General features: G+C 40.4%; 1 protein-coding gene across 1 annotated transcript in view; it reads right to left on the bottom strand.

The window, feature by feature from the left end:
- STAB2 (stabilin 2) overlaps window positions 1–25,005 on the bottom strand; it is a 243,987-nt gene that overhangs the window by 191,517 nt on the left and 27,465 nt on the right. The window contains exons 3-9 of the mRNA XM_069764255.1: window positions 23,675–23,790; window positions 15,706–15,791; window positions 11,779–11,848; window positions 4,415–4,510; window positions 4,095–4,214; window positions 620–816; window positions 376–509 (exon numbers count right to left, since the gene is read on the bottom strand). Coding sequence (XP_069620356.1) covers window positions 376–509; window positions 620–816; window positions 4,095–4,214; window positions 4,415–4,510; window positions 11,779–11,848; window positions 15,706–15,791; window positions 23,675–23,790 — 819 coding nt within the window. The remainder of the gene's footprint in view (window positions 1–375; window positions 510–619; window positions 817–4,094; window positions 4,215–4,414; window positions 4,511–11,778; window positions 11,849–15,705; window positions 15,792–23,674; window positions 23,791–25,005) is intronic.

Genomic DNA, 25,005 nt, shown 5'->3' on the forward strand with positions numbered 1-25,005 from the left:
TGGTTCCAAAATTGTGCTGATGTAAAGTAGACATGTGGGAAATGTTACTTATTAAGTATTTTGTGTGACATATCTCTGTGATTTAATTGCATAAAAATTCAAAGTTGGAAAATTGCGAAATTTTCATAATTTTCGCGAAATTTCCATTTTTTTCACAAATAAACGCAGGTACTATCAAATAATTTTTACCATTGTCATGAAGTACAATATGTCACGAGAAAACAATGTCAGAATCACCAGGATCCATTGAAGCGTTCCAGAGTTATAACCTCATAAAGGGACAGTGGTCAGAATTGTAAAAATTGGCCTGGTCATTAACGTGCAAACCACCCTTGGGGGTAAAGGGGTTAATATACATACAAGAAAAATACTCACTCAATTTTACCAGGACCAACAGTGCTGCAGTTAGCATTTTTGCTGCACGTATTCTTAGTTGCACACACATCTTCCAGCTGGCACCCAATTCCCGGGTGAAAGTGACTGTAACCTTCTTGACATTCACAATGAGACTGCAGAAAAATCAAGAATGCAACATTGGGGCTGTAGTATGCATGTGTCTAGTATTATTAGTTTTTGGAAGCTACTTGTTCTCTCTATATATAGTGCATTGCTTTCTCACTTTTCCAGGACTATCATATTTGCAGATAGAAGATGGTGTGGGGCAATTTCCAAAGTTTGTCTGGCAGGGATCGATGGGTAAGCACACAACGCCATCACCTCCGTAGCCTTCTTTACATGTACAGTTGTGTTGGTTTGGGCCAATATAGATGCAGTGTGCTGCCGCATGACAAACAGTCTTCAAACAAGGATTAATGGCTGTAAAGAAAAATGAGTGTGAATCGAACATGCAAATAGTAAAAGAAGAACTCCCATCATACTACACCATTAATATGGTACAGTACTAATTATAACAAGTCGGTATTTTTTATCATTAACAAATTTCTGCTTAATAGGCCGAGAATCTGAATTATTATATTAAGAACACACAGCAATGTTAGGAGGAGACCCACACATGGGGAGAACGTAGAAATTCAATTCAGATGTTGTCATTAGGTGGATTCAGGACCCCAAACCTTACAGGTAATAGTGCTGGCCAGAGTTATAGGGAAGCAATTATCAGAAAATTACTTATTGTTTCATTCAGTCTTTCATGATAATTTTTTAAAATGTTTGACTTTTTTTTTGCACATATCGCAATCTCTATTAAAGCCTTCCTGCAAAAGTTGTTGTATTCACATCATTGGAAGGGGCCTGCATGCATGGAGCGGTCTCAGAAGCTAAACTCCCTCTACACAGGGCAGATACCGGCTATAATATACAACTCGCACTAACAGCTGTGACTGGCACAAAGTGCCGGACGCAGCAATTGGCCATTTAAATGGCATGGTCAATCTCTGACAGCAGCATTTCAATGGAATACACAACAGTGCCCATGCGCACCATCTCCCAAAGGTCTCCCATGATGTGATCGTAATGGACCGCTGGATTACAAGGGTAGATGGGGGTCTGCTGAAGACCTCTGTTGCTATGTCATCATGGCCCCCCTGTGATGCTCAGCCATAGGCTGAGCCCCATGGGAGACCAAGATCTTCACTGTATACTGTAATACTGTGGTATTGCAGTATATACTGTAGTATAAACGATCAAATGATCGCAGGTTCAAGTTCCTTTAGGGAACCAAAACATAGTGTAAAAAAAATAAAGAAAAACATTTTTAAAAATATGATTAAAGTTCAAATCACCCCTCTTTCCCACCTTTTAACCCCTTCAAGACCAGAGGTATTTTCGTTTTTGCATTTTTGTTTTTGCACCCCTTCTTCCCAGAGTGATAATTTTTTTATTTTTCGGTCAATATGGCCAAGTGAGGGCTTGTTTTTTGCGGGACGAGTTGTACTTTTGAAAAACACCATTGATTTTAATATATCTTGTACTGGAAAATGAGAAAAAGTGGGATGAAATTGCAAAAAAAGTGCAATCCCACACTCGTTTTTTGTTTGGCTTTTTTTCTAGGTTCACTAAATGCTAAAATTGACCTGCCATTAGGATTCTCCAGGTCATTATGAGTTTATACACACCAAACATGTCTAGGTTCTTTTTTATCTAAGTGGTGCAAAAAATTCTAAACTTTTGTTAAAAAAAAAATTACACCATTTTCTAATACCCGTAGCGTCTCCATTTTTCGTGATCTGGGTTTGGGTGAGGACTTATTCTTTGTGTGCTGTGCTGATGTTTTTAATTATACCATTTTGGTGCAGATATGATCTTTTGATCGCCCGTAGTATACTGCCCAACCACATAGTATATTGCCCAGTCATGTAGTATATTGCCCAGCCACATAGTATATTGCCCAGCCATGCAGTATATTGCCCAACCACATAGTATATTGCCCAGCCCCATAGTATATTGCCCAGCCACGTAGTATATTGCCCAGCCACATAGTATATTGCCCAGCCACATAGTATATTGCCCAGTCACGTAGTATACAGCACAGAGCCACGTAGTATACTGCCCAGTCACGTAGTATACTGCCCAGTCACGTAGTATACTGCCCAGTCACGTAGTATATTGGCCAGTCACGTAGTATATTGCCCCGGCACTTAGTATATTGCCCTGCCACGTAGTATATTGCCAAGCCACGTAGTATATTGCACAGCCCACGTAGTATATTGCACAGCCCGCGCAGTACCACGCACGCAGTGTATAACACAGGCCACGTAATGTATAACACAGGCCACATAGTGTATAACACAGGCCACGTAGTGTATAACACAGGCCACATAGTGTATAGCACAGCCCACGCAGTATATTGCACAGCCCACATAGTACATTGCACAGCCCGCGTAGTACATTGCACAGCCCGCGTAGTACATTGCACAGCCCGCGTACTATATTGCACAGCCCGTGCAGTACATTTCACAGCCCGCACAGTACATTGCACTGCTCGCGCAGTACATTGCACAGCCCGCGCAGTACATTGCACAGCGTATATTGCACAGCCCACGTAGTATAAAGCACAGCCCACGTAGTATATTGCTCAGCCCACATAGTATATAGCACAGCCACGTAGTATATAGCACAGCCCATGTAATATATTGCACAGCCCACGCAGTACATTGCACAGCGTATATTGCACAGCCCACGTAGTATATAGCACAGCCCACGCAGTATATTGCATAGCCACGTAGTATATTGCCCAGCCCACATAATATATTGCACAACCCATGCAGTATATAGCAATGTGGGCACCATATCCCTGTTAAAAAAAAGAATTAAGATAAAAAATAGTTACATACTCACCCTCCGTTGGCCCCCGGATCGAAGCGGTGACCGATGCTCCTCGTGTGCTCCGGTCTGAAGAGTGCATTGCGGTCTCGCGAGATGATGACGTAGCGGTCTCGCGAGACCGCATGTAATAATCTCGCAAGGCCGCAATGCATTGAGCGGTCACCGGGGCGTCACGAGGAGCGTCGGTAACCGCTTCGATCCGGGGGCCAACGGAGGGTGAGTATGTAACTATTTTTTATATTTTTTTATTATTTTTAACATTAGATCTTTTTACTATTCATGCTGCATAGGCAGCATGAATAGTAAAAAGTTGGTCACACAGGGTTAATAGCAGCGTTAACCGAGTGCGATACACCGCGGTCAACGATGCCATTAACCCTGTGTGAGCGCTGACTGAAGGGGAGTATGGAGCGGGCACTGACTGCGCGGAGGAAGGAGCAGCGATTTTTCCGTCAGACTGTGCCTGTCGCTGATTGGTCGTGGTTGTTTTGCCACGACCAATCAGCGACTTGGATTTCCATGGTAGACAGAGGCCGCGACCAATGAATATCTGTGACAGACAGAAAGACAGACAGACGGAAGTGATCCTTAGACAATTATATAGTAGATTGGTGTAATGTGACTGATAGGGACAATCATGTTTCCGTGTCATTTTAACCACATGATGAATTTGATAAAATCACTGCTAGAAAAATGTTCTTCATTTTGAACAACCCCCACTTGGTAAAATTTTTTAGTCTGGCAATGAGCAGTATTAATATTTACATAATTACATTAATTTCATGTCATGTTCATTCAGTAAGTCTTACGTTCACAGAGTGAGCCTTTCTCTTGAAAATTTGGTAAGCATTTACACTCCATTGCTCCTGTATGTGACCTCACGCATCGCATATTTTCCTTGCAGGTTAATGCTGCACATTCTGGCAAAGCTGAGATGATAAAATGAATATATTACAACTCTTTCTAGATAGCAGCAACTTACTTGTCATTTACACCCAGTAATCAGAAATATTACTTTTAGGGTGTGAGATAGTCTACATCAATGACATTACAAGAAGCTAAAATCTATTCCTCTGCTCTATAAAATGCCAGCCCTTCCCTACCCAGTGCCCCGTTCTACTTTACTTACGTTCATCACACTTAGGACCACCATAGCCGGACAAGCACAAACATATACCATCCCCATCAATGCCATTGTTGCAGATCCCATGTACACAAGAGCAGGCTGTGGAGATGAAAGAGGTATTATACAGAGTACAGACACTAGCCAATAGCAATGTCAGATCTAGTGAGTGAGTGTGCTCGTTACTCGAGTTTCTGCAAGCACGCTCAGGTGGTCTCCGAATATTTGTGTGTGCTCGGAGATTTAGTTTGTCCACGCAGCTGCATGATTTGCGGTTGCTAGACAGCTTGAATACATGTGAGAAATGCCTGTTTGTTAGGGAATCCCCACATGTATTCAGGCTGTCTAGCAGCTGCAAATCATGAAGATGCGGCAACACAAACATAATCTCCGAGCATGCCGAAATACTCGGAGACCACTCGAGTGTGCTCGGAGAAACTCGAGTAACAAGCATACTCGCTCATCACTAGTCAGATACACACATTTGTATAAGTAACACCCTACATTACCAAATAAAATTATTTATTGCAAATATTTAACCCTGTTTTTACATGGACTTAGAATATATAGTGTCATTGGCTTATGTAGGATTTTGTTAAAAAATCTCTTGATATATCTGTTTTATAAAAATCCTAGCTTTTTCCATAAAATAAATATTCCAGGGCATCTCTTTTTGGAGCTTTACATTGTACTGTTCCTCCTAATTATTGAAGAATAGAATTGAATACTGTCATTTTCTTTGTTAATAGGGTGTGTCCCCACATACAGTACCGCAACACTGTCAGCAATGATGTTGGAGTATACAACAGCTGCAGGGTTATGCCCTTGGGACCATCTTGGGCAGATGCTGTGGCGCTGTGTTAATTGTTAGAGTTTGATAATAGTGTACTGTATGGCCTCTCTAGTTTGTTTGCGTCAGTTCTCTCCTTTAATCCACCATGTTGTGATGATGATGATGATGATGACGATGGTTTCTGCATGTAACAAGTAAAATAATTCATCAATAAATAATATTTTTGAAAGCTTAAATCTGAAGCAGGGAAATGGCAACATACAGCTGTTGATTTATTATTTTATTTCCAGGATAAATAACAGAGGTATGCCACAATGTAGGGTTTTAAGAGAAGATTCCCAAGAATTCTATATTTAAATTCCTTTTCCAATGATTCCAGCATGTGGAGAAGAGCAGCATCCATGATCTTGATCTACAGATACCTAGTAGGACGTGTACAAGATCAGGAGCTATTGTGCTGCTCAAATGTATAGGTTCACGGTACCAAAGCGGAAGTGATTGGTGCTGGACAAACCCTTTAATGCAAGGTTTTATGGTAACAGACTTCTCATGAGAACTGACTAGTATTCTTTAAATTAAGTATTATATTCAGAAGTACGGAGTGATCCCATATTCACCATTCGGTCACTTACTAAACTACAGACCCATCCTTGGGTCAGTTGCTCATTTTAGTTTTCCTATTGTGTAGTGGTTTATTTTCCACCACCAATGACCGATGTAAATATATAATGATCTAGTGGTCATATGTGGAAATTCAGTGGTCATCAGTGGTCAATGATGCATCAGTTTAATATTAGGACTCAGTTAAGATAGTTTATAGCTGTTCTACTACTATATGTCTTTAGAATACATGATTGCTAAATCAAGTTATTCCGTAATTAGAGCTTAACAAGTGAATCTCTGGCTCTCCAGTGACAGGTATGCGCAAATTTTCGACACTAGAAATGGCAAAGATGAAAAGCTGTAGTACGGCACAGTCCTTGAATAAATACCCTGGGTCTGTGATATTTGCACACTTACACCAGGCTTCTTATCCTTTGGCTCCTTTACTTTGCTACAAAGCAATCTTTTGCATTTAATTAAACAAGGAAGAATTGATCCAGGATTGCGGTTTCTAAATTTTGTAATTTTGAAGAAAAATTTAAGTGGATGTCCCAATTTTTGTGATAATTCTGAATTTGAAGACATGTTATTATCTGCTTCCACCTAGTGTAATCTACAAGTTTGGCAATTGTACATGACAGAACTAGAGATGAGTGAACATTTCAATACTCAGTTCGGCTCACGATTGCCAAATTTGCAATATTTGCAGATTTAATCGTTGATTTAATAATCAAATATAGTCAATCATACACAGCACAAAAGCCAGTGTTTCCCACGCTGTGTGACAGCGTGGGAAACACTGGCGTAGTGCTTCTGATCGGCAGTGAAATCATCCCCGCCAGTTAGGGAGCTGCGATTCCCATACTGTCAAAATACAGCGTGAGCTTTCAGCTGTAGTGATGAGTGAATATACTCGTTACTCGAGATTTCTCGAGCATGCTCGGGGGTCCTCAGAGTATTTTTTTAGTGCTCAGAGATTTAGTTTTTCTTGCCGCAGCTGATTGATTTACATCTGTTAGCCAGCATAAGTACATGTGGGGGTTGCCTGGTTGCTAGGGAATCCCCACATGTACTTATGCTGGCTAACAGATGTAAATCATTCAGCTGAGGTGAGGAAAACTAAATCTCCAAGCACTAAAAAATACTCGGAGGACCCCCGAGCATGCTCAAGAAATCTTGAGTAACGAGTATATTCGCTCATCACTACTCAGCTGTGATCGGAGGTACAACATTTACTTCCGGCCACTGGTGTCAGGTGATGGAACTACTGCTCCCTTCAGCCGACACCTGCTGCGGCTAATAACAGTAAGAGCAGGAGCAGCGGATGGGAATATTCATAGCAGCTCTTGCGCTGTAAATAAGTAATTTAAAGGGACACTGTCACCTGGATTTGGAGGGAACAATCTTCAGCCATGGAGGCGGGGTTTTGTGGTTTTTGATTCACCCTTTCCTTACCCGCTGGCTGCATGCTGGCTGCAATATTGGATTGAAGTTCATTCTCTGTCCTCCATAGTACACGCCTGCGCAAGGCAAGATTGCACTGTGCAGGCATGTACTATGGAGGACAGAGAATGAACTTCAATCCAATATTGCAGCCAGCATGCAGCCAGCGGGTAAGGAAAGGGTGAATCAAAAACCACAAAACCCCGCCTCCATGGCTGAAGATTGTTCCCTCCAAATTCAGGTGACAGTGTCCCTTTAAAAAAAACCTGCGTAAGTTCCCCTGCATTTTTGATAACCAACCAGGCAAAACTCACAGCTGGGGGCTGCAACCTTTAGCAAGGCTAGTTATCAAGAATAGAAGGGTCCCCATGCCGTATTTTTAATTATTTACCCCTTCATGACCTTGGGATTTTCTGTTTTTCCGTGTTCATTTTTTGCTCCCCTCCTTCCCAGAGCCATAACTTTTTAATTTTTCTGTCAATATGGCCATGTGAGAGCTTATTTTTTGCGGGACAAGCTGTACTTTTGAATGACATTATTGGTTTTACCATGTCCTGTACTAGAAAATGGGAAAAAAATCCAAGTGCGGTGAAATTGCAAAAAAAGTGCAATCCCACACTTGTTTTTTGTTTGGCTTTTTTGCTAGGTTCACTAAATGCTAAAACTAACCTGCCATTATGATTCTCCAGGTCATTATGAGTTCATAGACACTGAATATGTCTAGGTTCTTTTTTTTCTAAGTGGTGAAAAATTTTTTCCAAACTTTGCAAAAAAAAAATAAATGGTGCCATTTTCTGATACCCGTAGTGTCTCCATTTTTCATGATCTCGGGTTGGGTGAGGGCTAATTTTTTGCATGCCGAGCTGACATTTTTAGAGATACCATTTTGGTGCAGATATATTCTTTTGATCGCCTGTTATTGCATTGTAATGCAATGTTGCAGCGGCCAAAAAAAAGTAATTCGGGCGTTTTTAATTTTTTTCTCGCTACGCCATTTAGCGATCAGGTTAATCCTTTTTTTTATTGATAGATCGGGCGATTCTGAAAGCGGTGATACGAAATATGTGTATGTTTGATTTTTTTAATTGTTTTATTTTGAATGGGGCGAAAGGGAGATGATTTAAACTTTTTATATTTTTTTTTACTTTTTTCATATTTTTTTAAACTTTTTTTTACTTTTGCCATGCTTCATTAGCCTCAATCGGAGGCTAGAAGCTGCTACAACCCGATCGGATCAGCTACATAGGAGTGATCATGAGATTGCTCTTACTGTATGTAGCTGAATTACAGGCTTGCTATGAGCGCAGACCACAGGGTGGCACTCACAGCAAGCCGACATCAACAACCATAGAGGTCTCAAGGAGACCTCTGGTTGTCATGCCGATGCATTGCTGACCCCCGATCACGTGGCGGGGGTCAGCGATGAGCGCTTTTCCGGCCGGATGGCCATAAGTGTTAGTTAAATGCAGCTGTCAGCGTTTTTTGACAGCGACATTTAACTAGTTAATAGCGGCGGGTGGATCGCGATTCCACCTGTTGCTATTGCGGGCACATGTCAACTGTTCAAAACAGCTGACATATCCCGGCTTTGATGCGGGCTCACAGCTGGAGCCCGCATCAAAGCAGGGGATCTGACTTCGGACGTACTATCACGTCCGAGGTCAGAAAGAGGTTAAATAAATAATTTAAAAAAACAGTCCACCCCATTTTTGACAACCAGCTTTGCTAAAGATCAGGCTGGTAAGGGGCCATGGATATTGACCCCCCCAGCCTAAAAATAACACCCACCCAGAAAAAGTACATCTTTTAGATGCGCCAATTTTGCTGCTTTGCCTGGCTCTTCCCACTTGCCCTGCAGTGGTGGCAAGTGGGGTTCATATTTGTGGGGTTGATATCATCTTTGTATTGTCAGGTGACATCAAGCCCATGGCTTAGTAATGGAAAAGCATCTATAAGACACCTATCCATTACTAATCCTATAGTTACATTGTAAATAAAAACACAGCCAGAATAAAGTCTTTATTAGAAATAAGACTAAACACAGTTTTCCATTTTATTTATAAAATAACAAACACAGTTATACTCACCTAACGCCTATTTCCACTGAAGCCGTCGGTCTCTTGTAATAAAATTAAAATAAAAAAACAATATCTCTCACCTGTTGGTCATTCTGTCCCATGCTGTAATCCATGCCTGGGGGATTAATAGCTTTCAACCAGGACGATGCCAAGATGCGACCGTCCAGGCTGAGAACTACTGGTGAATGAGCTGCTGCGAGCGCAGCCTCAATGACTAGCGGTGACGTTATCGTAGTTACCTCCAGTCACTGAGGCTGCGTTCCCAGCAGGGCTGAACTACCCTGGCCTCAGCACCGTGGGAAAAAGTCAGTGATGAGGTCACCGCAGTTCAAGATCTGTGACTTTACAGCAGATCACAATGAGAATTCCCTGTCTGAGGGCACCGCGAGCATGAGGAAGTACTCCTGCTTGCGATGCCGTCAGGTTCTGCGAGTTCACAACCAGAACGGCGTTCACATTGATGTCAGAAAGGTGAAGTGCGTTCATTGACTATGAACTCGCAGGACCTGTCTGACAGCATCGCGAGCTGGAGAACTTTCTCACGCTCGCGGTGCCCTCAGACAGGGAATAGCAGTTTACAGGCAGACACTGAGCACATGGTGCTCAATGTCTACTAGATGATAGGCTGCTGTTCGCATCATCCAAACATGCAGCCTGCCATCTAGATGTAGAAGAGCTAGACCCGTCATGGGACAAATGGATTAGCAGCATCTCTGCGGAAAGGTGAGGAATATTGTTGTTTTTTTATCTCTTTTGCAGATGATGAAGGCATTGGAGGAATAGGCGAGGTCATAAGTATGGTTTAATTAAGATTATTAAAGGAGTGTGTGTCTTTCAATTAAAGGACTTTTTTCTGGGTGTCTGTGTTTTCATACAATGTGACTATGGGGTTTGTAATGGGGGCGTCTTATTGCCGCCTCTCCATTATTAAAAAAAAAATGAATTGGCTAATTTATGTGTGCCCATGTGTATTTTCATATATCTTGGCCCCCACAGAGTGCTGCAGTGTTTTCTTTTTTTATATCATGCATATCATATCATTGCAGCTTGCACCTGTTCACACTAAGGAGGTGCTGGTCAGATTTTTTACTATAGTTTACTATTGGAGATTTTGACTGCCCCTTGTCTGACTCTGCACTCCTCCCATTAACCTATTTGTGATTTTAATCAGTTCTTCTTGCCCCTTTAAGTTGTAGGCTTATAGCCTGAGAGAGACATTTTTATTCATTTAATTGTAGACATTTTAGCCCAAGAGTGGCATGCTCAGTAGGATATGAAAGTGGTATATCCAATAGGAGAGGACCCATCAGAGAAGTGTCACCTTGACATGGTTGATGGGCACACATGAGTTGGCCAAATCATGCGAACCTTCATTTTTTGTAAGTACATGTTATTGAGTAACAATACAGCTTAGATTTAATATTTCCAATGTTTTCAGATATCTTGCCCTTCACGGAGTGCTACTTTGTTTTCTTTTTTATCTATCTATCTATCTCTGTATATACGATTGTTTTATCAGTTAGTAAGCTAGCTTGAAATGCTGGTTATTAATTCTAGGGGGACCCAATGTCATTTTTTGGGGGGTCCCCCTTGTTAATTAGTATCAGCTCACAGCTGGCTGCTTAGAATTACAGAGAATTACTGCATTTAAAAGCTGATGTTAAAAATGCATTGACTGGATTGCATACGCATGTCATATGGATCTCTTACAGATGCTAGGTGAGAAAAATCGCATTGTGCTCACATTACACTTGCATGACACTCGTCTTAATTTTCAGGAACAACATCATAACAATTTTTGTTTACGCTGATGAGTATAAGACCCTAGGCCTCGTTCCTATTTGCGTATAAACTTGGCGAGTGCAATGATAGAAAAAAAAAAAATCGCATTGCACTCTCACCAATGTTATTCAATGAGTCAGTGCTCATCTATGATTTTTTACCCTGCTGTAATCGGACTGAGGAAAAAAATTGCAGCATGCTGCAGTTGACTGCGTATGTCGGATGAGATTCGCCAATAAAAGTCAATGGATGTGAGAAAAAAAACGGACGGCACATGGACCAGCTGTTTTCCGTCCCACATTTACTGATACATTACCATTGTGTAGCATAGAACACTGTAACTGGTTCTGTAAATTATTGTAGAATAATAGTTGTAGACAAAAAAACACATTGCATATGCTATGTGAGAAAAATAGCATTGTACTTCCATGACACTCACATGACACTTCCATGGCATTCATGTCTGGATCAATATTGGAGCGATTTTATTAAATGCTATTAAATGCTAGTGTGAGGGAGTCCAAATACTGATAAAATGGAATTTCTTTAAGATTTTCATTGCATAATACTATTTGTGAAAATATTTTACTATTTTGCTACCATGGTTGTAATGATATAAGTATACATCTTTAACTTTTTGTTTCACAGGAATGAATACATTTTGAACCTACCGGATCGACAGTCAGCACCATACATGTTGTTATCAGCACATTTCTCACAGGCTGCTCCACCAAATCCATCCTAAACATAAACTAGAAATAGTCAGCAGAAGTTTGCAATGGGCAGTCCCCATACAGCCCCCACAATTGGAACTTGGAGACCACATTTATAAGCAATGTATGAGTTGGAGCAGGTTTCATACATCTCTGGCGCACAAGCGTTTGGGCGCATTGCGCCTGACAGGCACATGATAGAAAATCACCTATAATATCTAGTTATCTCAATTTTAGGGCTCTAAAAGTAATCAATGACCTTCATAGGGATGTATTAAAGGAGAGTATGCAAAATCAATTAAAAAAAAAGATTATTTGCTTGAAAAAGGCTCACACACAGAGCCAAAACGTCACACTAATGGGCCATTAAAACAGTCTTTTTGCACAAACGGAATGGTGTGTTGCTTCCTTATTTTTTATGTTATAAGGACTGGTTTGTACCTATGAAGCGTTGCACCCAACTGGAGTTTTTTCAGGTGCAGTTTTTTCTCTTTTCGTGTTTTTGCCTATAATATCTAGTTATCACAATTTTAGGGCTCTAAACGTAATCAGTGACCTTCATAGGGATGTATTAAAAAAGAGTACACAAAATCAAGTTTAAAAAAAGTTAATTTACTAACCATAAACCAAATAAAGCAAAAAGTACCCAAATTTCACAACCACACCAAAATAGCCTCCAGTTTTCAGAACATAACTATCACTAAACACTAAAATGAAGTAAAAAAAACTTAATTGTAAGGTACTTAGATGCTACTGGAGTCAAGTTCACTCAGATTCAGGAGTTAAAAGCGCAGCAGAAGTGACACATTGGTAGAGAGAAATTCAAGGTTGGCAGATCATATTATCATATAATATCAGACATTATTACTTTGTGTTCGGGCGCAATGTGCCTTAGAGGCCATTTCTAAGAAAACGCTACTTATTTGTACAAAATGTCCACAAACTTTGCATTATTCATTCATAAAACAAGAAAAATAAACAATTATGATGAAAAATACCCTAGAAAGCATGAACCTTCAAAAGTGACAACCCTCAGGCGCAATGAGCCTGAGAGACCACAGAGGTCACATCTGCTCTCCACAAGGACGGTGGTAAAACTGAGTGGAGAGGTTTCAAGCAGCACCTAAAATTAGGAAGGTACCGGGAGGGGCGGGATCCCCTGCTGCCATGGAAAGGAGGCCGAAACAAAAATGTGTGAGCTATGCCTTTCAGGCCTACTGCGCCTGGCGCAGGTTTAAAGGGGTTGTCCACTTTATTTTAACAAATGTGTTGTGGACATGATTTTGTGACATTTACTTATATTTAAGTGCTACAGGTTGGTTCTCCTCCTGCTCTTGTTATTACAGCTTTCATCACAGACTGCAAAGTTCTGTCCATAAAATGGCTGCTGGTGGAGGAGTGTATGGCCAGACATGTCCATCAGCCTTCTATAGTTGGAAAACAGCCTCCCCATATATAGTGTTTTTCAATTGGAGGAGGCTGATGGACAGGTTTGCTCACATGCTCTTCCGCCAGCAGCCATTTTGAAGAACAGGAGAGCTTTGCAGTCTGTGAGGAGACTACACCAACAAGGGCAGGAGAAGAACCTGTCATACCTACCGTATATAATAGTAATTGCCACAACATCATGCCCCCTGTATCTTCTGTAAAATAAAGATAATGTGGACAAACGCTTTCAATAAGCTGGTCAGCAATACACATATGGAGTTACTTAGTGCGTCAACTGAATTATGAAACATTACGGTTTGATACAAATATGTAAAAAGAATGATAACAGGGGATTTCCAATGGAGAACTCTTCTTTCATTGCAAATGACTACTGTTGCCATACTTGTGGCTCGAAACATCTGAAGACTGAGTTGACCGCCATCAATTGATTTCAATAGGAATTATATAATTTTTCAGTTTTCCTTCATTGACACCATGGGGAAAACTGGGAAAACTCGCATTTACATTTAGGATTCTTATAGTAGCTGATTTCAGACACCTCAACTATAAAGGATCAATTACATTTTTAGATAGCAAATGTGATTGTGGGCTAGGGCTGTTATGATAAGGTAATTCAGTACCACAATGGACATAGAGGTCAGAGCACATACAGTGACCTGACAATAACCCAAAAACATTGAACGAGCTCTGAGACGTGGGAACTCTGCTGACCGCAATCCCTAATCCTCTCCAACCACACTAGAGGCAGCCGTGGATTGCGCCTAACGCTCCCTATGCAACTCGGCACAGCCTGAGAAACTAGCTAGCCTGAAGATAGAAAATAAGCCTACCTTGCCTCAGAGAAATACCCCAAAGGAAAAGGCAGCCCCCACATATAATGACTGTGAGTTAAGATGAAAAGACAAACGTAGAGATGAAATAGATTTAGCAAAATGAGGCCCGACTTTCTGAACAGAGCGAGGATAGGAAAGGTAACTTTGCGGTCAACACAAAACCCTACAAAAACCACGCAAAGGGGGCAAAAAGACCTTCCGTACCGAACTAACGGCACGGAGGTACACCCTCTGCGTCCCAGAGCTTCCAGCAAGCAGGAAAAAACAAAAAGACAAGCTGGACAGAAAAAAACAGCAAACAAATAGCAAAGCGGAACTTAGCTATGCAGAGCAGCAGGCCACAGGAACGATCCAGGAGGAAACAGGTCCAATACTAGAACATTGACTGGAGGCCAGGATCAAAGCACTAGGTGGAGTTAAATAGGGCAGCACCTAACGACTTCACCACATCACCCGAGGAAGGAAACTCAGAAGCCGCAGTACCACTTTCCTCCATCAACGGAAGCTCACAGAGAGAATCAGCCGAAGTACCACTTGTGACCACAGGAGGGAGCTCTGCCACAGAATTCACAACATAGGGCTACAGGTTCGTGGCATGCGCTGATAGTGGTGAAATTGCAGGATTAATTCCTGCACACTGTACATGTGAAAAAAGTTTGTAGCATAAAAGTAAAAAACAAGTACACTTAGGCCACGGTCATACGTTCAGTATTTGGTCAGTATTTTACCTCAGTATCTGTAAGCCAAAACCAGGAGTGGGTGATAAATACGGAAGTGGTGACGTGTTTTTATTACACTTTTCCTCTGATTGTTCCATTCCTGATTTTGGCTTACAACTAGGAAGGAAAATACTGACCAAATACTCAATGTGTGCACTTGGCCTAAACATTAATACATATGTGACAAACTGCTAAACAAAGAGACTGCCAGGGAAAAGGTGATGCGGACAATATGTGAGGGATTAATTTCGCAAATCAATAGTACCCATGAAAATATGCAACTTTATATTATATCTGATCAGAAAAATCTGCTTTTTTCTCTGCCACAATTTATTAGTCATTATCAAAAATGTCAATTCTGAGGTAAAACCTGTGTTCAGTGAAGACAGACTTTCCCATTACTGCGACAGGAGATGGCGGCTGCTGCTGATGAGATTCTATGTAGATATGAGGATCCTCTAGCTCCTCCCTCCTACATAGAATCTCATCAGCAGCAGCTGCCATCTCCTATCTCAGTAATGGGAAAGTCTGTCTTCACTGAATACAGTTTTACCTCAGCACTGACATTTTGATAATGACTGATCAATTTTAGCAGAGAAAAATGTTATTTTTTTTCTGATAAGATTTATTTCAAAGTTACTTTTTTACGTGTACTATTGATTTATGAAATAAAAATGTAAAACGACAGTTACTATTTAAGTCATTGCAGGGTTATTGTAAATTTTAGGTTCTGATTGTGAGAAGGTGGGCAAAAAGGTTGAATATGAAGGTTTAAAAAACGGGGGAGTCAAACTGTTCGGAAAAGTTAATTCTAGACTATTGTGAATGATCCTAAAATATCATGAAGAGGATGTTAAGTGAACAGAACTAAATTGCTGGCATACCTGACAGGAGCAGATACCATTACCCTCCAGACCATCAGAACATGTTCCTCGATTACTACATGGGGAAGATGCTCCTCCTGGACATTCTGTGAATAAATTACGATACATCAGCTTATTTAACATTGAATAATATAAATCCATTAAAGTACAGCTATCTCAATGTATGCAGATTTGGGTGTTTGGAGCTTTTTGATATTTCAACTCGTAGGCTGTATAGCCCACAAACGATTGCATAAACCTAAATCATCATTTCTAATTATCTAATTTTCTCAGATTTCCTTCCAAACTCTCAAGACTACTGCAGACTAGAAACGGTGGAAGAACATGTGGACGTCTTCCAAGCTCTTTACTATTGAGCTTATAAGCACTGTACTCAGACTGGCCAAGATTGTTGGAGCATGGTTGCTCCTAATCATGGCCACTTTTCTCAAACCACAACCTTTGATATTGCAGAGGGAAGGCAGCCTCAAATAGATGAATCAGAAGCTTGCACAGTTTAGGTCAGCGGTGTGAGTGCTGTTTTCCTGAACTGTCACTGAAGCAGAAGTGAATGTCCGCTAATAAATTATGAAGTCAGGGGGCTGGGGAGCAGAGCATTGTTACATGAGAAGATCAGAAGAACACTATGGCCCCAATTCATCAAAGCAATTTGACAGAAATTCTAGTGTAAATTACTTTGAAGAATTGCAAAATGTTTTCGTAACTAGCAGTTGCTCAAACAAATTTGCATCTTTTGGAATTTTTACACCAGTTTCTCCCATTCCCTACCAAATCGGTAGATCTGGTATGAAAATGGGGTGCGACACCACATGATGAGCTGTGGCATTCCATAAGCCAGAAATCTTTCTCCAGTCACTAAGTGTAGTAAGTTTTGGGGTGCGGCACATCACTTGTCAGACGTTCCTAATTCATTGACAGGTACATGCATCTTAGTGAATCAGGAGCTTCTGACTCAAACACGCCCCTTCATCAAGACCCGCAAGAAAATCGCCCATCTTGATGATTTGGGGCCTTTCAGTTCATTTCACTCCTGTTGTATTTTTCCTTGCAATAGACAACAAAACAGCCAGAGATACAGCCTAAGACCTCTTTCAAAAATCAGTGTGTCCAGTACATGTGGTGACAGTTTTCACACGTACTGGAGACACACACGGTATTGTCAGTGTGTTTCCACGGACCGTGTGTCTGTGGGCAAAATTATTGTGAATTCTGCTCTTGGGCTCCCTCCGGTGGTTATGACTGGTAGTGCTGCTGTCTTTGGATCCCAGCATTTATCAGGTGTGTCCACTTATTGCAATTTGGACTGAGGAATTTAGTCTTGCTTGATCCTTTAGTCAGTGCCAGTTGTCCATTGTTTTTGGAGGATTCACATCCCTGACTGGTCTCTCCTGTTTTGCTGTTCTTTTCAACAAAGATAAGTTCTGGCTTTGTTTTTGCTGTCCAGATGCTGTGGGCCTTATAGTTCTGTGCATTTTCATGTTTTGTCTTGTCCAGCTTTGTCTGTGTAAGGATTTTTTGCAGCCAAGCTGTATCTCTGGAGATGCAGATATACCCTCCATGTCTTTAGTGATATATATAAACTCACAGAAAAGAACATGGGTCCCATATAATGACCAATTACAGTCGAATTGACTAGATGTATATACCCATATATTTAAAGGACTAGTAGGTGTATACTCCCAAAACATATGTAAACACAGAGAGAAATGGAGTTCCATACACAAATATGATAAAAAGTAAGTAAACTTTATTGAAAAATACAAAAGACGTACAACAATATGAATGAAAAAAGGACAAAAGACACCTAGTTGGAAAACAAGTAAAGCCTCAGCACAACAATAAATATATATGTATTCACACCCAGGTACAAAATGTATACTGCTCAATAATGATTATATAGCACCCAGTAAGTATATCAGCGTGTGTATGGAGATCACTGAATGCCTACATATAAACGTGTGCCCTAGTATTTGTCATGGTGACCAGCACACAAAAGGAAAATAGAGCAGTCTAAGTGAGTCTAATAAAAAGTTGTCTTACCCATGGTGGAAAAAAGTAAAGTGCCGAGGTACCAAATCAACCCCCCTGACGCGCGTTTCGCGTAGGCTTGTGTTTACCTCCATGTCTTTAGTCAGATGTGGAGTTTTGTATTTTCTGTGGTGGATATTTTCTAGTGTTTTAATACTGACCGCATAGTTCTCTGTCCTATTCTTTCTTTTTAGCTAGAAAGACCTCCTTTGCTAAATCCTGATTTCAGTCTGCGTAGGGCATTTCCCTCTCCTCTCACAGTCAATATTTGTGGGGGGCTGTCTATCCTTTGGGGATTTTCTCTGAGGCAAGATAAGATAGTTTTCCCATTTCTATCTTTAGGGTAAGTTAGTCCTTAGGCTGTGTCGAGGTGTCTAGGGAGTGTTAGGTACATCCCACGGCTACTTCTAGTTGCGGTGCTAAGTTCAGGGTCTGCGGTCAGTACAGGTACCACCTTCTCCAGAGTACGTCACATGCTGCTCCTAGGCCACCAGATCATAACACAAAATGCATTGACATGGCCATTTTTGAACAACAGCATGGGCCGCAAAATGTCCCGCACATGTGCATACTTATGACACATGGATGACACCCGTGTGTCATCAGTGTGACAAGCACCGGCACCAGGGATGCAGCGGTACAGTTAGCGCTGTTCCCCGACTTTGAGTGCTGAAGACAGCTGCCATCATTCTCCCCAGCTCTGCCGACGATCAGCGCGAGCAGAGGAGAATGAGGAGAGTTATATTCAAGTGATAACAGTGAGAGCAGGTGGCGGCTGATTGGACTATTATTCTCATCAGCCTACACCTGCTGCCACTAATAACAGTGAGAGCAGGGGGTATTCATCAGACACCGCTTGCAATGAATAAATTAATTAATTAAAAAAACTGGCGTGGGTTCTCACAGTGATCTGCGGTGAATTCACTGAGCTGAACTGCAGTAACTGTACCGCTGCTTCCCTGGCGCCAGTGCATGTGTTGCCGATGTGACACACGGTTGCCACACGTATACCACAAGTATTAGACACATGGACACGAATATCTTCTGTACTGATTTTTCCGGTACTTGAAATATCAAGATGTGTGAAGCCAGTCTAAGAGTATCTAGTATTTATGGCTGGCTATAACCTATTCCATAAAGTTGTTGCACTGTTCTACATCCTTTGCATACTTTGACTAGTTTGCAACAGTGAAGTATCCCATGCACATTAAGTAACATTTAGATGATTTAGGTGAGATTGACACACCATCTAAAGTGTATGGGGGCCAACTGACTCTTCCCTGACAGATTATGACAGGGGACAAAAGGAACAGGTGGTTGGAATTCTAACATTTGATCCTTTTGCTTGGCGCAAAGATAAGCCAGAGAATTCAGCCCAAGTTTTTCTGTCAATGGGAGAGTTGGTATAGATAAATGTCTGCTAACTGCTATCTAATAGCTGACTGCTATCTAATGTGTTTAGCCATCTTTAGAGAATACATAGCGTGTGTATCTGTCAACGGTCACAAGCTCTACCACAATTCTGCTAAGATAACAGCAGTTTTTGACCTACTTTCATGTGTGTTTGTTTCAACAGGAAACTAATTGGAATGATTTATTAGAAAACTCAGATAAAACTACTTTGTCATCACCTTAGAGCTATGCAGGCAGCCACTGTCTGCCTGAGGAAGGAGCTGACTTTTAAGATAAGCAGACATGCTATTTTTCCTCAAAGAGATGACAACAGAAACCATGTGCAAATGCTATTCTAACAAACAGGCTTTCAATTTTAAGTACAGGAAGTTTAGGAAAAGGAAAGGGAGCATGAACCCAAACCTTAGAAGATGCAGCTCGGATGACCCGTCAAGTGAATATTAACTTTTGATATACTTTATGCCAATTATGCAAATGAAAAGTACATAGTCTAGTGCGGTTAAATAGAGTTATCGAAAAAGAAATATGATTTTTAACCAACTCTAAAATCCAAAATAATTTTTTTGTGCCAATTTCTCTGCTGATTGCTGCAGAGTGTGTAATAAAAAAAAATTATTTATTAGATAATTGCATGTATTTTTCAGTTTCTCAAGTTAGGATGTGCTCACAAATTGTGGTGCATTTTTTTCTTGAAATCACTATTTTTTTGCCACAATTTTAGTAAATCACAACAAAACAAAGTAAAAGAAAACAACAACATGGCTCCAAAGTGTGAATGCAGCTACAACCCCTGGCAAAAATGATGGAGTCACCGGCCTTGGAGGATGTTCATTCAGTTGTTTAATTTTGTAGAAAAAAAGCAGATCACAGACATGGCACAAAACTAAAGTCATTGCAAATGGCAACTTTCTGGCTTTAAGAAACACTAAAAGAAATCAAGAACAAGAAATGTGGTAGTCAGAAATGGTTACTTTTTTAACCAAGCATAGGGGAAAAAATTATGGAATCACTCAATTCTGAGGAAAAAATTATGGAATCAAGAAAAACAAACAAACAAAAAAACACTAAAAACATCACTAGTATTTTGTTGCACCACCTCTCGCGTTTATTACAGCTTGCGGTCTCTGAGGCATGGACTTAATGAGTGTAAACAGTACTCTTCATCAATCTGGCTCCAACTTTCTCTGATTCTTGTCATGGACCATTTTCTTCAACTTCCACCAAAGATTTTCAATTGGATTGAGATCCGGACTATTTGCAGGCTATGACATTGACCTTATGTGTCTTTTTTCAAGGAATGTTTTCACAGTTTTTGCTCTATGGCAGGATGCATTATCATCTTGAAAAATGATTTCATCATCCCCAAACATCCTTTCAATTGATGGGATTCACGATTCATCACTGAATATGACTTTCATCCAGTCATCCACAGTCCACGATTGCTTTTCCTTAGCCCATTGTAACCTTGTTTTTTTCTGTTTAGGTGTTAATGATGGCTTTCGTTTAGCTTTTCTGTATGTAAATCCCATTTCCTTTAGGCGGTTTCTTACAGCTCGGTCACAGATGTTGACTCCAGTATCCACCCATTCGTTCCTCATCTGTTTTGTTGTGCATTTCCTGTTTTGGAGACATATTGCTGTAAGTTTATGGTCTTGATGCTTTGATGTCTTCCTTGGTCTACCAGTATGTTTGCCTTTAACAACCTTCCCATCTTGTTTGTATTTGGTGCAGATTTTAGACACAGCTGACTGTGAACAACCAACATAAGAGTTTGATAATCCTCTCCTTTGTTTCAATTGACATCTCGCTTGTTGGAGCCATGATTCATGTCTGTCCACTTGGTGCAACAGCTCTCTAAGGTGTGATCACTCCCTTTTAGATGCACGTTAACAATCAGATCTAATTTGATGCAGGTGTTAGTTTTGCGTATGAAAATTTACAGGGTGATTCCATAATTTTTTCCTCAGAATTGAGTGATTCCATAATTGTCCCCCTATTCTTGGTTAAAAAAAGTAACCGTTACTGTACATATTTGTGTGTCATTGACATATATATATATATATACATATGTATTCTATGTTTATATATCTATTCTATCTATTCTATTCTAACCTGTCAGTGTGATTTTACTGTACCTGCATATGAATTGCCAGCTTTTCAAATGCGATCAGTGTGTAAAAATCAGACAGCACTAGCATGGTCCGAGTGCTGTGTGATTTTTTTCTCTGATGTGTCTTTTGTTTGAAAAACTCAGCAGATCCATCAGCGTCTAAAAGATGTTGTGTGTCACCAGGGCAAAATTGGCTAGTTATTGCTCGTTTTTCTTCACTCCCATGTTCCCATGCACTTATTGCATGACAGTTGGTTGTAAAATTCCCCTTTAAAGGGAACCTGTCACCCCCAAAATCGAAAGTGAGCTAAGCCCACCAGCATCAGGGGCTTATCTACAGCATTCTGGAATGCCATAGATAAGCCCCTGATGTATCCTGAAAGATGAGAAAAAGAGGTTAGATTATACTCACCTGAGCGGGCGGTCCGATCCGATGGGTGTCACGGTCCAGTCCGGGGCCTCCCATCTTCTTACACTGACGTCTTCCTCTTGTCTTCACGCTGCAGCTCCAGAGCAGGCATACTTTGTCTGCCCTGTTGAGGGCAGAGCAAAGTACTGCAGTGCGCAGGCGCTGGGAAATGTCAGAGAGGCCCAGCGCCTGCACACTGCAGTACTTTGCTCTGCCCTCAACAGGGCAGACAAAGTATGCCTGCGCTGGAGCCGTAGCGTGAAGACAAGAAGAGGACGTCATCGTAAGAAGATGGGAGGCCCCGGACCGCGACGCCCATCAGACCGGACCACAACGGGACCGCCCCCTGGGTGAGTATAATCTAACCCCTTTTTCTCATCTTTCAGGATACATCGGGGGCTTATCTACAGCAATACAGAATGCTGTAGATAAAGCCCCTGATGCCGGTGGGCTTAGCTCACCTTCGATTTTGGGGGTGACAGGTTCCCTTTAACTAGACAGAGCATTAAAGGAATATGGTTGATATTTATGGAATACATTATGCCATAAATGTCTAATAGGTGGGTGAATAAATTGCATGGATATTTCTTTATATACTGCATGGTTCATTCAAAATTTTTCCCAGAAAACTTGGACACTATTTTCTCACTTGTCATCCATGTGCAATCTGTTTGGGGTTTTTTCTTTTTTTTTTTTTCTTTTACAGTACCAGCTATTAATCATTTACAAGACCATTTACAGTTTCCTATGTTACAAAATTGCAATATATCTATAATAAACAGATTCTATACTGTGGCTTTGTGCGGCATCCCATTATATTTGCACACCTATAGACTTGAAGGCCTAAGTCTCATAAGAGTTACGGATGAAACTAATGTATGATGTGATTTTTTTTCACACTCAGATTCTGTCAGCGAAAAAAAATTGCTCATCTTTACAGCTCCATTGAATAACATTGGCCTGAGTACTGTTTTTTTTTTTACTGACAGTAGTCAGACCGAGAATAGGGTCGTGCAAACGAGTCCTTAGGGTAAGATCCCACGTTGAGCATTTGGGGAGTTTTTGATGTTACAGATTTGTTTTGCAGCATTTCTGCACTAATTACCGTAGCTTACATTTTCCTTCATTGTGTTTTTTCATGTTTGTAATCACGAATGTCATGTTTTAAGTAAAACTTCTTTGTGTTGTAAACTTCCTATAACATAAAGGTCCTGGGATCACTCATTTACTGCTAATTGGCCAGTGTAAACAGGTTGACAATTAACCAACAAATGAGCAAAATAGTCCTTAATTGGGTGAATTAGAAATATTAAGCTTTTGGAAGACGCTAGTGTTTCTTGCAGCTTTCAAAATTTTAGCCATGCTCTTAACTGCACCCCTAGACACACCCATCTACCATTTCTTTCTACCCTGGCAGGAGTAGATGTCAGAGGGGGCAGTGAAGGACGTTCAGCAAACCCCCAGGACAGTGGGGCATAAACCCAAATGAGAGACTTTCCCACTGCATCCGGGACCATTTGGATCAATGGATTTATTTTTTGACACTTAATTAAATTTTTGCTACTTAAATAAAAGAAAGCAAATATGTGCAGGACTCAGAAGACGGATGTCAGAGAAGAGGAGGAACTGCTGAGCAATGAACTCCTCAATAACACACACGGTAAAGCTTGCATGGCAAGGTGAGGAGACATCGCAAACATAGGGTGAAAGTTGGGCCTTGACCTTTTCGGGACAGCAGGACATCTTCAAATCAGGAATGTCCCACTCTATTTGGGACGGTTGAGAGCTATGTGCATGGTAGTGAGATGGTCATGCTGTTGGTCACACAATCATCTATTAAGTGTTTATTGCTTTACAAAAAACTTTCAAGATTCTAATTAAAAGTTTTACAATGTACACAATGAATAAGTGGAAATGGAATCCACCAAGCACTTACAATATATTTATACCTAAGACAAATGTTCGGTAGTTGAGAATTTGTTATAGATTTTAAAACTTCAAACTCTTACCTGTACAGTCAGGTCCCCAGAACCCAGGGCAACACTTGGGCAGAAGTTTATCTGTGGCACATATGTGTCGGCAACCAGGAAGCGAGATAGAGTATGTCGATAATTCCAAGTAATACCTTGAAGAAAAAAGATCCAACTGTCATTCAGGGTCAGACTGACCATTGCATATTATACATAAAGTAAAACAAGATTTTGTGTAGAGCTATCCTATATTGTTAGAGTATAATTTCAAGTTTTGCTTGTTTTTTCAATGCATACAACAAATACTAGCAAAGTAATAATAATCTTGATAATCTTTATTTTTATATAGCGCTAACATATTCCGCAGAACTTTACACACATTGCACATATTATCATTGCTGTCCCCAATGGGGCTCACAATTTAAATAGCAATAGCAAAGTAGTATTGAATGGTGGTCATTAATTTGAATACATGCCTGTTCATGTAGTACATTGATGATTCAGGTCTGCTACAGTATGACTAGCTCTCCATGAAGTCTTTAATTACTGGAGAATTTCTATGCATTACTCGTATTATTATTACTCGTATTAAGTTATATTTGTCTATTAATAAGTGTGAGTGGTGCACTTGCTTATTACACTTACAGTATACTAATAGGTGTGCTAGCCTATATTTTTGGTTTTGCTTAACCCCTTTACCCCCAAAGGCGGTTTGCACGTTATGGACCGGGCCAATTTTTACAATTCTGACCACTGTCCCTTTATGAGGTTATAACTCTGGAACGCTTCAACGGATCCTGGTGATTCTGACAAAGTTTTCTCGTGACATATTGTACTTTATGATAGTGGTAAAATTTCTTTGATATTACCTGCATTTTTTTGTGAAAAAACTTGAAATTTGGCGAAAATTTTGAAAATTTTGCAATTTTCCAACTTTGAATTTTTATGCAATTAAATCACAGAGATATGTCACACAATATACTTAATAAGTAACATTTCCCACATGTCTACTTTACATCAGCACAATTTTGGAACCAAAATTTTTTTTGTTAGGGAGTTATAAGGGTTAAAAGTTGACCAGCAATTTCTCATTTTTACAACACCATTTTTTTTAGGGACCCCATCTCATTTGAAGTCATTTTGAGGGGTCTATATGATAGAAAATACCCAAGTGTGAAACCATTCTAAAAACTGCACCCCTCAAGGTGCTCAAAACCACATTCAAGAAGTTTATTAACCCTTCAGGTGTTTCACAGGAATTTTTGGAATGTTTAAATAAAAATGAACATTTAACTTTTTTTGACAAAAAATTTACTTCAGCTCCAATTTGTTTTATTTTACCAAGGATAACAGGAGAAAATGGACCCCAA

Source organism: Ranitomeya imitator, chromosome 4 (genome assembly GCF_032444005.1).
Source record: "Ranitomeya imitator isolate aRanImi1 chromosome 4, aRanImi1.pri, whole genome shotgun sequence".
In the NCBI taxonomy this organism is placed as follows: Eukaryota; Metazoa; Chordata; class Amphibia; order Anura; family Dendrobatidae; genus Ranitomeya; species Ranitomeya imitator.